Here is a 12,471-nt window from a genome sequence, read left to right on the forward strand (position 1 = left end):
CGTTATTATTAAGTTGAAAAAGAAAAAGAAAAAGAAAACGTAGAAAGAAAAGGTAGGAGCCTCAGTCGGCGCCTCACGGTCGCCAGTCCACCCTCCATTCGTTAGCCTGTTGCGCTTTGGAGAGGAGAAGAGACACGCCCTCACGCAGGCTTTGGAAGGGTTTTTGTTGAGCGATTCCTCACTCGCAAGCTCCGACTGCAAAGCCATGGACGACGACGACGAGCTTCCCAAGCAAGCCGCAATGCGTACCTTCGCTCGTCTTCGCCCTCACTGTACCGATCTCCTGGCGAAGGTCACCACTCGTCCCGATGAGTGTTCGCAGGCGTTGATCGCCCTGCAAGCGGTTATCACCAAAGAGCCCGCTCTCGGTCTTCAACCATGCTTGGAGTAAGCATATCATTAGACTGACTCTTGCTGCCTTCGAGGATGTTTTTGTAGGTTTTCTGTTTCAACATTGGCTTGCCGAATTTGCTGTTTCCCTCCTAAGTTAATACGTCGAGTAGGAGTAGTTAATTAGTGGAGGGTTTTCTTCAAGGGAAACATGGAAATTGGACCTTCTCCATTGCATTTGACGAGAATCGATTTGACAGGGTTTTTTCATTTGCAGCATGTTGCACTTGAAGAAGGTTTGGATTAGTCTTTGTAAATAATGCCTGATTGCTAGCGTGAAGGGATTGCCCTTCACTTGAAATGTTTATTAATTTTGCGATCGCCTTGTTGATTTGACATTGTTTACTGTTGTGAATTACAGCTATCTGTTGTTTCCTATCTTGCTACTTCTGGATGCGGCTGTTGCATGCCGAGCGAACAAAGTTGCACAAAAAGAGTACACGCGCCTACATGTAGGCGACAAGGTGGCCGAGAGAGCGGTAGTCTGCTTGACGACGGTGCTGGAGAAGTGCCCTTGCGAAGCAGTAGCGCAGGTGCAATTCGTATGCCTTGTTGATTGATTAGTTTGTATTAGTATAGAAGTTTTGTATTTGCAGTTTAGAATTAGTGTGCGGATTCAGGATCTTTAACTGTTCACATTGTTGCGTATGGTTTTTCATTACTTTTAATTTTTACAAGCCTGTTTGTTTGTTCCCACAGTTGACCACTTTGCTTCGCAAGTTGACGGGAGCTGCCATGATGTCTCCAGCAGAGGCCTCAGAGGAGTTTCGGCACGGTACAGTTTTGTGCTTACGGTCTGTCTTCCAGGCTTTGCAACCATGTAAATCCTCCTCTTGCAGCTGTAAATATGTTCTTCCGTCAGTATTTGACATGTTGAAGCAAGACTCAGGAGATCCGTACGAATCGTACACTCACCCTGCACAAGAAGAATATACCGCTGATGAAGAGCTTACACCAGTTGATTATGTGGCACCAGAAGTTTGCCCGTTAGGCTATCTACAATCGCTTGACATGGCTCCTGCAATAGGACATCTTCTGTCTTTACTTCTGCAGGTGTGTTGGACCTTGGTTAGATTATTTACAATTGGCTCTTGTATCCTCAATTCAGTCACAAAATTCTGTTTCATTGGAAACAGCAATTTGATCTATTGAAAGCTTGTGCTGTTTCCTTACAAATGAGCGAATTATTATGTCTTTCTTCTCACTGATTGACAACTATGTTAACGGACTATTGTATTCCAGATTGCGGATACAGAGGCAACACTAGGGGGTATCGGTAATGGTAAACTGCGAGAGGATGCTCTATCAACGCTTCGCGTTATTCTTTTAAAGGTGTAGTTTGCGCTTCACTCTTCATATCATTTATTAATTGCATTTTTCATACTCCGTGTGGTCATTCTTGGGAATCTCATCTTTTGTAGAGTTTCTGACAAATCTGTAGATTGACATCTTGATATTGCTCTATGCCGCATGTGTCCTTGAGAAGGTCTATCAAGGGGTTGTTCTTAGTGAGTGAATTGACTCTACTGCAGGTTGGTAATGCAGACGCTCTGGCATTTTTTCTTCCAGGGGTGGTGAGTGGCCTGACGAAAGCAATACGCAGTTCCATGGTCACAAGCACACGGTCTGTGTTAACAGCAACTTACAAATCTGTGGGGGCAGCAGGAAGCACTGGAGCTTTAGAAGAAAGTGTAAGAGGATTAGCGGAAGCGCTTGTACTGGTATTAGCAGATTCCCGCAACTGGGCCTGCCTTTCAGAGATGGACCCTGGGTCTAGTGATTCAGATCCCAGTATTGATCAAGTGGAGACAGCTCTTGAAAATCTCCAGGTACTACTCAAAGAGGATACAGAAAGAGCCGGGGAATCTCTGAAGGTAAATGTGCATGGGGATTCCAAGGAGAATACTTTACGAGTTGGTGGTAGTGCCCATGATAATAAGGAAGTAACCAAAGCAGGAGAACCAACACAGGGCTTGCCACTTCGGTTGGATCGTGATCGAAAATGGTTAGAATCGACTACTGCGCGTTTAGAATCTATGATGTCTGTGAACCTACCTTTGGTAAGCGATCATCATCTTGATATTTTGATATCTTCTTGGGTATTGCTTATGTGTCCCGCAAGTATCGAAATTTCTTTTTGTGTCGTCATTTGAAAATCTGCAGCGCACAGATTTTGCACTTGTCTGTGGTACATCTTATTGGGCAGTCATGTTTATTTTTCATTGTTGTTGGTTGTTGAATATATAGCTATGTGCGCATCCTTCTTCGGCGGTGAGATTAGCAGTTGAGGAATCTGCTGCAGTGCTTCTTTTTTCTTGTGGTGTCACTCTTGAGAGGTGCACTTCATTGTTTCTGGTAAGATGAATGTTTTTTCTCCAAAAGTACAAATATTCTTTTGATAGCGGGTCAATATCCACATTTTTCCTCTTCACTGCAATAACTTGAGAAGTTGAGTTGTCCCCATCATGCTGCAACTTAGCCTGAGACTAGATACTTTGTAAATTAGTCCCTAGTGAGCCTGCATATGTCCATACATCTGATTGCTGGTATCGTTGAACTACGATGATTCTGGAACCTTACATGAGAGCACCGCTGCATGCTATAGGAGTGCCTGTTGGCGTTAGCTTGTGATGATTGGCAACATGTTGCATCAGCAGCGAGTTCAAGTCTCGTGCATCTCTTGTCTGTCGATGTGGCTCTATGTAGTCGGGAAAAACAAGGGGAATCAATGCATCGGTCTCGGTGCATACGCAGGTCGAAGATCCAGAAACAGGCTATCTTGAATCTTATGCAGAGGTATGCTTTTCTCTGCATGGATGGAAATTTTGGACATTTGAAAAAGCATCTAACTTGAGGACAATGCTAACTATTAGGAAGGCAGTGGGTAAGGCTCATTCAACGTCGTATATCCAGTTAGATTCTTTGGATTTATTAGAATATGCATTATACGCTTTGCAAACATCTTTTACAATTTAGTTCTATAGTTATTCTTGAATGTACTGTGGTTGCACTTGGAGTCTGTTTTTTGATTGATTCTTCTTGGAAGAAATGTCTTAAAGTCCACAACAATCAGCCATAATTTCATCATTTTTTTTTCTAGACAGCCTCTCTTGGATTTAGGATCTATATGAAACCGCGTGAAACTTGTATTCACTAATGTGATGAGATTTCCTGTCCTGCAAGATTGCTGGAGAGGCTTCCTCAAGCAGTGTTTTCAGGAAACGAGACTTTAGCAGTTCTGCACGCACGGCGGTTAGCTGCCGCCCTCTATTTTGTTGGGCCTGAAGCACTTTGCTCATCTTTCCTTGAATCTTTGGTGAGAATTTCCATCCTATTACACTGATTATTCCAGACACTGTGGGTGCTAAATCTTTGTGAGTGTAGAATTACTGTGCACAGTAACTGCTTTTTTCATGGCATTGAAATACTTAAGAACAAGGAAAAGAGTGGTTGTCTTCCTCATAAGTTGACACAACCTACGTTGACTCTGGATTGTCGCGTAATTTTTTCGCTTCTTCAAATTTTGACGAGTGATTATTTCAAAATGATTCTCACAGGAATCTTGTCAAAGGTTTGTAAACATTATGTTGCAATGTTTGAGCTTTTCCTCTGCATTCGCTGGACCCATCGACCTGAGCGTTTTGAGCACTGTACCAAAATCTCCAGCCCTTTTGGCCATATCCATTCCTACGATAGGCATCGAGGATGAACAGCTAGATACATCACAGAAGCAAAAAGAGCAAAAGCCGGAAGAAGTGGCACCAGCGCACCTCTTGCCACGTATGCCACCATGGCTTTCCCAGAATTCTCAAAGGGTGTTCAAAGCTCTTGCAAGCATCATCAGGCTTGTTGGTCGAGCTGCTGGCTCTGGTAAACTGATTATTTGATTATTGACTGCTGTTTACATTGTTAATTACTTACAGCTTGCGCACATGAATACATCCTTATTACTAAAAGATAAGTTAAATGATTTTTATGTGTAGGTAGACCTGGGGATCCTGCCTTAGTGCGTGTGGTGGAGGCCCTCTTGGGAATTTTACAACAAGGGGCAGATGAGCTCAGCCAACAGCAGGAACGAACATATCAGAGCGTAGACTTTGGCTTTGGTCAACCACAACGTGCATCCGCTGTATCAGCTTGTGTTCTCAATGAACTTGTCTGTGGTGCCTCAGGGGTCTGGAGTCATGAACTTGTTAGTCTCTTTGGAGGTCGAACTTCCAAAGAAGCATGTGGTTTTGAAAAATGGAAGTTTGAGAATGACATTGAAGTTAAGGCCCGCATATCGGAATGCGTGGGCAGCATATTGCATGATTATCTCGTACCCGAATTATGGGACCTTCCGGTAGATTCTGCAGCATTTTCTGATCGTGGTTCCTCCATGGTTGACATGGCAATTTTGCATGTTCTTCAAGACAATGCCATGCTCCAGCAGGTTGGTGAAATTGATCTTGTCACGCTTATTTTTTCTGTGCTTTTCTGACGTGGGCTTGTGGAGTAGGATTTTGTTTTGGTGCTATCATGTAGAAAATGTCCTCATCCTTTTGAGTTATTCTTGATACAGGTTCTTGTGGAAGGGATTGGTGTTTTTGGTCAATCCCTTGGAAAAACATTCGAGGATGAAGGATACCTGGCTCTTGTGTTGTATCCATTACTGGAAAAGCTTGCCTCAACTAATAGTAATGTTAGCTATGCAGCGGATCTTGCACTGCGAACCATTTGCTACCATAGTGGATACCTATCGGTAAGTGATACTTCTGCGGGAATGATTCTTCTACGTTATGCCAATTTCGAATTATCAAATGCCATTTTGTTGGTTTCTGATAAGACTTTTATCCAAATGCAGGTCAAAGAGTTGGTGATTCAGAATGCAGACTATGTGGTTGACTCTTTATGTAGGCAGCTCCGGCATCTTGAACTGCATCCGCATGCCCCGTCTCTCTTGGCAGCTATTCTTAGACACACTGGCGCTGCCCCACACCTACTACCCCTTCTGGAGGAACCTGTATGACTTCCAACCTTGTCTTACTCGGTTCTTAACGTTCTATTTAGGTTGCATTTTCTGATCAGCTTCAGTATCAGTTCATTGAGAACATATTTGACCATTAATTTTTGTTTGTACTACAATTGCAGATGCAAGGTATTGTTTTGGAACTAGAAATTCCAGCAAGAAATAGGCATCCGCAGTATACAATGCCGCTCCTACGGGTATGTTCTTCATCTTCTTTTGAATGTTGTAAACTCTATTCTACCTGGTGCTCTACAGACCCTTTATACAAAATTGTAACGGCACATATCTGATGTATCTTTTGAGTCGTAGTCGTTTAACTGTTTCAAATGTCAGTAGTTAATTTTCCTCTTGACCAGGATTGTGCTACCTAGCAAGGAAGCTTTCTAAATTATTGTTTGTGCGTACTGGCGTCAGATTATTTGAAGTAAATTACGTAGGTGAGAAGTCAATATCTTGAATTATATGATGTTGGGCAGTGCATACAGGGTGCTCTTCTACATGATTGGTTCTGTTAAACACACAACTATTAATACATTGCAATCATGTTTCAGGCACTTCGTGAGATTGTCAAAGCAGCACGAGTCGAAGGTCGTGCTATGTTATCCGAAGCCATGAGAACTGCCGACGAAGTGAAAGCTACCTTGGCAGAAGAAGTGGATGTGCATTCTGAGGCAGGGCAAACGCTCATTGAACAAATGATTTCTGAAATTCAGGATAGAGAGAGACGTCGCAAATCGGTGGCGTCAGTCGGCACATCCTGTCTCCATGCATGTGCGCCTTTGTTGGCTTCTCAAGATAGTCAAACGTGCCTTACTGTGCTAGGTGTAATTGAGGTGGGTGGAATTGTGGTGATGCATTGCAGATGAATGGACTTAGAGAATGAGCTCTTAAGTTGCAACTTCTAGCTTAGAATAAGAGTCAGTATCTTATCGAATATGCAACTTAGATGTGAATTAAGTGACCAACAACATACATTATTGAAGGTTATGGATGGGAAGCTTGATCTTAAGTTACATGCAGGATGGAATAGCGGGACTGGCAGACATGGAAGCAACGTTTCCCTACCTACAAGTCCAGCGTACTGCAGTTGAAGCCTTTCTCAAGGCCGCTACGAGTGAATTTGATGACCCAGATGCTGCAGAGCCTTTTGGTGCGCATGATGAATCGAGTAATCGAAATAATTTACTCTTACCGAGTATGAATCAAATGTGGCCACAACTAGTTCCTTGCCTTCGTCATACCCAGCCCGCGGTATAAGTCTTTGTCCCTTTCATTGACTTGAAATATTTGCTTCGAGGGGTTATTTGTCTTATATATTTTTAAAGATATTTTAAAGAAAGAATATGTTTCAAAGTATGCTGCCTTGAACATTCCCTCGATGAAGAGTTAATAACTCAAGTGCACGGTATCTACAACCTTGTACAAGTTTCTCTCAGAAGCGCTTGTCTCACTGGATTTGTCATAAGTTTCCTAATTCACTGAACTATTTGCGTTTTCAGGTCCTCGTGCGAGTATTGGAAGTTATGTCTAGTCTTATTACCATCTGTGGCGGTCAATTCTTCACCCGCCGCATAGCTAAGGATGCCCTTCCATTTTTGTTAAAACTTCTCCGTGAAGGACCTTCCTTGTATACAAATCGTCCTTCTGATGCCTTAAGACCCAAGTCTAGTAAAGAATTGCTGCTGCTGAGGAATCAAGGGAAAGAGATGCAGGAAAACGGAATATCACCAGCGGCTGTATTGAAAGTCCAGCAAGCAGTGCTGAAGTGTATAGGGGTCATTGCAGGGGATCATAAGAGCGCGAGCGCACTTGAAAGTTCATACAAGCCAATTGTGTCGTGGATTGTGGTCCTGGCCTGTAAAGTAAAGGCCCTGCGAGCAGCAGCAGCGGAAACCCTTGTTGCTCTTTCAAACCTAGACTCCGACCTGGTTTGGCTTATTGTGGCAGATCTTGTTTACGGTACGACTTTTCACCTTCTGGAACTCAACATTCCTAATACGTTATTCTGATTCCTTCTAAATAGATTTGCATCTCGTACGACTCAACTCGCCTACCCTTTGTTATTGAGAAGCGATAATTCCATATCGTTATATTATTGTTGATTTGGCGAGTGTATTATATTTATGCTGAGTCCACTTGACCAGATTGTTATTGCTTATGCCTAGAAAGTCGCTGGTATCTAGAGAAGCTTCAAGAAATTCTATACGTGTAGCTTACAAAGATTTGCGTTGCAGATGGACGCAGTCAAGGTCTACCATCCCCAGGTGATGAATTTCCCACTTTCGTACACGTCTTTCCCCCATTGGTTTCCCCAAAGGATGCATTTTGGGTACAATATACTAGTCACAATGGCGACTCCTCGGTCGACAGGAAAGCTGCAGATGAACTGCTTACCAAGCTGGTGTCATCTTACAAAAACCCATAGTAACTCAGGATTTTTACAGCTAACTGGTAAATGGTTTCTCGTTGTAGCACCAGTTGACCAGAAGTTTCCAATTTGCTCTGCCTCGAGGAGATACCTGAATATCTTGCGTCTCATCTGTATAGTTGGAACATTGTGAAGAGGTTTCATTGACGTGAACACGGCTTGACCTTTTATAGAATTTTCCGTCCTTTTCGTGGTCCCGTATGTCAACTGCAAGACCTCTTTGGTTATCAAAGCCATCTCTGTACTCTCTGAGCCGTAACCCTTTGTGTACATGCATTGCTCCCTCACCCTTCTTCTATCCTGCTCCCACCCACTCCCCCCCCCCTCGCATCTTACGCGACACTAAAATCCCACTACGTCTGTTAAACTGGATCTGTTAGTCCCGTCTTCTTAGATATCACGTCCTTTTCCATTTCTTTCAATTCCGATCCCCGTTTCTACAGGGTAAAACCAAAAATGTTTTCAAGTAAATGGAGTCCTTTTGGGCATACATTTCAACATGTAATTTTTTTAAAGAAATGTTCAGAAAACTCACTGAAAATGTTAGTTACATGTTCGATATTGACCGGTTCAATTTTGAGTCCAGTGAAATCCTTATTAGATAGTGATTCTAGTTTATATTAATTAACTAGGGGTCTTGTATGTAGCATATATAAATACAAAGGTTCAGCTTTAAAGTGTATACATGAATATACATATTGGGTATTGCAAATGCCACCACAATTTGCAATCCACCTTATGTCCCCATAGGTTTTGTGGGTGTGATCACAATTCGTCACCTATTTGATATATATTTTTAAAATAATTGTTTATATTTTGTATTTTTAAAATTATATAAAATTTTAATAAAAAATAATAATTAAATATTCTTAAAAAAAAATTGTAGTAATAATAGAAAAAATTGAAAAGGCATGTGATGTATGGCAAATTGTGGTTGCACTAATAATATCTTATATATATATATATATATATATATATATATAGTACAAAAATTGGTTTTATTTTGAATATAATAATTAGAAATTTATTATCTAAGTTTTTAATAATATTTTTGCAATGAACAACTTTAATAAAAAAATATCAAATATAATATAATAAAAAATGTATACAATTATCAAGAATTTAATAAATGAAAATAAAAAAGTGAAACTTTTTTCAAAGAAGGATGATAAAAAAGAAATAAGTAAATATGTATATTCAAAAGAAACTAAAATAGCTATTACTAAAAAATAAGAAAATTAGAAACTCTTGAAATTGAATTAAAAGCAAGAAAGAAGTTGATAAAAGTGAAGAAAGCTTCATTCTTGTCTCCATATATACTAACTAACTAAGAGCTACTGAGATAGGATCAGGCTATCTCAAAAACCTAAGATCCTCTTAATCCACAATAATATAAAGTTTCATCACAATATAGGACAAAACAAATTAGAATAAAATTGAAAAGATCTAAATAGAATAGGATATGAAAGACAAAATTGAACAAATGGAAACAAAACAAAACTGAACATGAAGATGCAAAACCAAATTTTACTAAGAGAAAGGATACAAAGCCATACTTGATTAGATGCTCCAAAAGATCTTGATCAGTCCTATTTATACCTTCTTCTACCACCCTAGACTTTTTAGAATGTTCTTAGGTGGTAGGCTCCATCTAGATAACCTCTTCAAAATCCTTTTCTAAAAGGTTCTATGGTGGGTTCCATCTAAATAACTATCCTAAACTCTTTTTAGAATGTTCCACGATAGGTCCTACTTAGTCCACTAACCTAATTCCAATTCTAGAAACTTCCATGATTCTAACTATCTATACAATTATCTTATCTATATCCTATTACAATTACTTAGTGACATTTTATAGGACCTTCGATATGTGTTCAATTTATAACATGCATGTCTTAACTTATGAAGGAAGTTTCTTATATGTGTGTCGCATGGTGAGCTTATACTACAAACTATCAATATATGCAATACATGGTTAGCTTATACTACAAACTACCAATATGTACAATACATGGCTAATGTGTTGGCCAAGTATTCAACCTTCTAATCACCTATAGACATGTATAAAAGTACAATCACATCTATAAAGTTTCTATGAAGCTTTTCTAAAAGCTATTATTAAATTAATCTACTTTCACTTATTTCTATCTATTCATATTATTTAGGTAATTATTATTATAAATATATATGTTCATGACATTATCTCCCTTCTAAGGACAAGTTTCACAAGGAGCAATAATTACATGTTAATAAAGTCCAAAAATATAACAAATTATATTTGCTATATACTCTAGTCTTTATTTTTTTGAAGGTAGTTTATAGATTCTTTTAGCAATTAATAATGTTCTATTCTAAAGTAGGAAGACCACCATTATATTTAATCATTATTGAGGTCTTTATAACTTTTTTCAAACAAAACATTTGTAAGACCATTAGAAGTTGCTCTTACTTTTAATAAAATCACCAAACATTGGGAATCTCTTTTAAGATTGTGATATCAAATACGTTGTATCTCACCATCTATTTAAAAAACATATTATTCTTGAAGATCTTCATTTCTATTATATTATCTTGAGGGCTATGACGATTGTAATATCTTGTCTAGTAAGTTAGCAAACGATAGCTTTTGGATTGAATTTGTTGGCTATTGATTTTTCATCTTATTAGTACCAATAATACAAAAAAATTACAATAAAAGATAGAAGATGGAATGTAATCTTCATTAATCATCTTTTTTTTTATAGTAAAGATTTATTTGATTCTTTATCTTGGTTTTCATGGATGTTATTGATAAAAAACTTTGACTTTCTTTCCTACATTTATAAGATTCTTTGTTGGCTTTTATGTGCATTCACTTATATTATATCCGCTCCAATGAATAAAATATTCCAATCTAAATTGACACCACCTTGAGTCTAAGACTTTTTCTATTTCAAATTCTTGATTATTATCTATTTCTATAGAAGACAATGGCATTTGTCTTCTTTCCAAGATATTTACTATCTTATGTAACTCAAGAAGAGACATGTAAAATACAAGATGGATATTCATAGACTTTGATAGATGTAGTCTATAAATAATTAGATTGACTAGTTTACATATAGAAAATGCTTCAAGTCTATAGTAATCTAACTTATTATAAGGACAAATATTCTTTATATAATAATGAAATAATCAAATATTATTTCTAACATGAAATTAATATTAATTCTTACAAAAAATATTTGTATTGATTTTGAATTTTTTTTAGTTATGCTATTGAAGATCAACAAGATCTTGCATACAGCCACTACATTGAGTTAAACTATAATAAGTTGTTAATAATCAAAAGATATCAAAGGATTAAAACAAGTTATTATGGTGGTGGGTAGGATTTTAGGTAGCAATTAGATTAAGAGGAATTTTTGATTTAGTTGGATGTAACAAAGAAAGATAAATATAATAATAGATGAAGATCCAACTATAAATAAAGAGTGTTGGAAGTGAGAGTTATTGTATTCCACACTTCTCTTGGATGCAACCTTGCTGATACTAAGTGTTGTCGCTTCTAACTTCTCTTTCTTCAATAGATTATGGATCCACTCACATTTCATTGTGAATTTGTTAAAGCTATATGAAGTCTTTATTGTTGTGTGGAATAGTTTATATTATTATTACTGATGTTAGGATTTTGAAAGTACTAACTTTTAAATTTAAATTTAAATTTAAATCTTTATTTGATTTATACCTTATAATGATGTTATAGAATACTAATGTTATATTTTCTTAGTGAATTAAATCTTTGACAGATTAACTTTATAGTTTCATGTGTTAAAAGAACTTAAGATGCTTAAAAGACCTCTTATGGTGCCTAAAAATGATTAATAAGCATAAAAGTGATAAAAGAATCGCAAATCTAATTTGAAATATTTGTATAGTTCATTGGAATTGTGAGAGGTCGTAGAAGTGAAGTTAAGAGAGTTTTGAGAGTAAAAATACCAATTCATTTACAAAAAAGGTATTTTGAGATTATAAGGCAGCAATATCTTTTTGCTGAATTTGAGAGCTTTAGAACTATTTCTATTGATCTTATTTGATACATCTCTCTTTTAGATTTGACTTCAAGTGAGAGTAAAGGGTTGAGAACAATTGAAAAGTTTAAAAGTGAGAATTTTTACCATTTGAAGGTAAAAATGGAGCTTTTGTTGGCTTGTTTAGATCTTTGAAATATTGTAGATAAAAGTGAAGAGCATCTAAGTATGCATGCTAATATAAAGGAAAAAAAAGACTACAAACATAAAAAAAAAGATATCAAGGGCATGAATCTTGAAGAAAAAAATTCTTAAAACACTCTTGTGTCACTCAAAAGAACTAGAAAGTCACTCAAAGATGATATGGTATTAAACTAGAATGATTATTGCTAAAGATAAGAAGACTAGAAATTCTTAAAATAATTCTAAAGATTAGAAAGACATTGAAAAGAATAAAGAAGACTTCACTCTTGCCTCCATATATATTCTTAACTAGAAGCTATGTGGCCATGTCTTATAGAACCTCCAAAATATGTTGACTTTACAAGACATATATCTTAACATGTAAGATAAGTTGTTTATATATATGCCACATAGTTAACTTATTCCACGAGCTACCAACACATGATTATCAT

The 12,471-nt window shown here is 37.5% G+C and overlaps 1 protein-coding gene across 1 annotated transcript; it reads left to right on the forward strand.

Moving 5' to 3' along the window:
- Positions 1-133: 133 nt before the first annotated feature.
- On the forward strand, positions 134-8,382 carry LOC112275241 (uncharacterized). The gene is made up of 17 exons (XM_024505440.3): positions 134-387; positions 752-923; positions 1,090-1,443; positions 1,633-1,722; positions 1,923-2,450; positions 2,638-2,745; positions 2,996-3,186; positions 3,574-3,706; positions 3,948-4,260; positions 4,374-4,822; positions 4,952-5,131; positions 5,234-5,392; positions 5,521-5,595; positions 5,950-6,231; positions 6,419-6,649; positions 6,898-7,357; positions 7,633-8,382. Exons 1-17 carry the CDS (start codon positions 206-208, stop codon positions 7,821-7,823), a joined length of 4,098 nt encoding a protein of 1,365 aa, XP_024361208.1. The 5' UTR covers positions 134-205; the 3' UTR covers positions 7,824-8,382.
- Positions 8,383-12,471: the final 4,089 nt, after the last annotated feature.

This window comes from Physcomitrium patens, chromosome 22 (genome assembly GCF_059467195.1).
Source record: "Physcomitrium patens ecotype Gransden chromosome 22, ASM5946719v1, whole genome shotgun sequence".
NCBI classification, from domain to species: Eukaryota; Viridiplantae; Streptophyta; class Bryopsida; order Funariales; family Funariaceae; genus Physcomitrium; species Physcomitrium patens.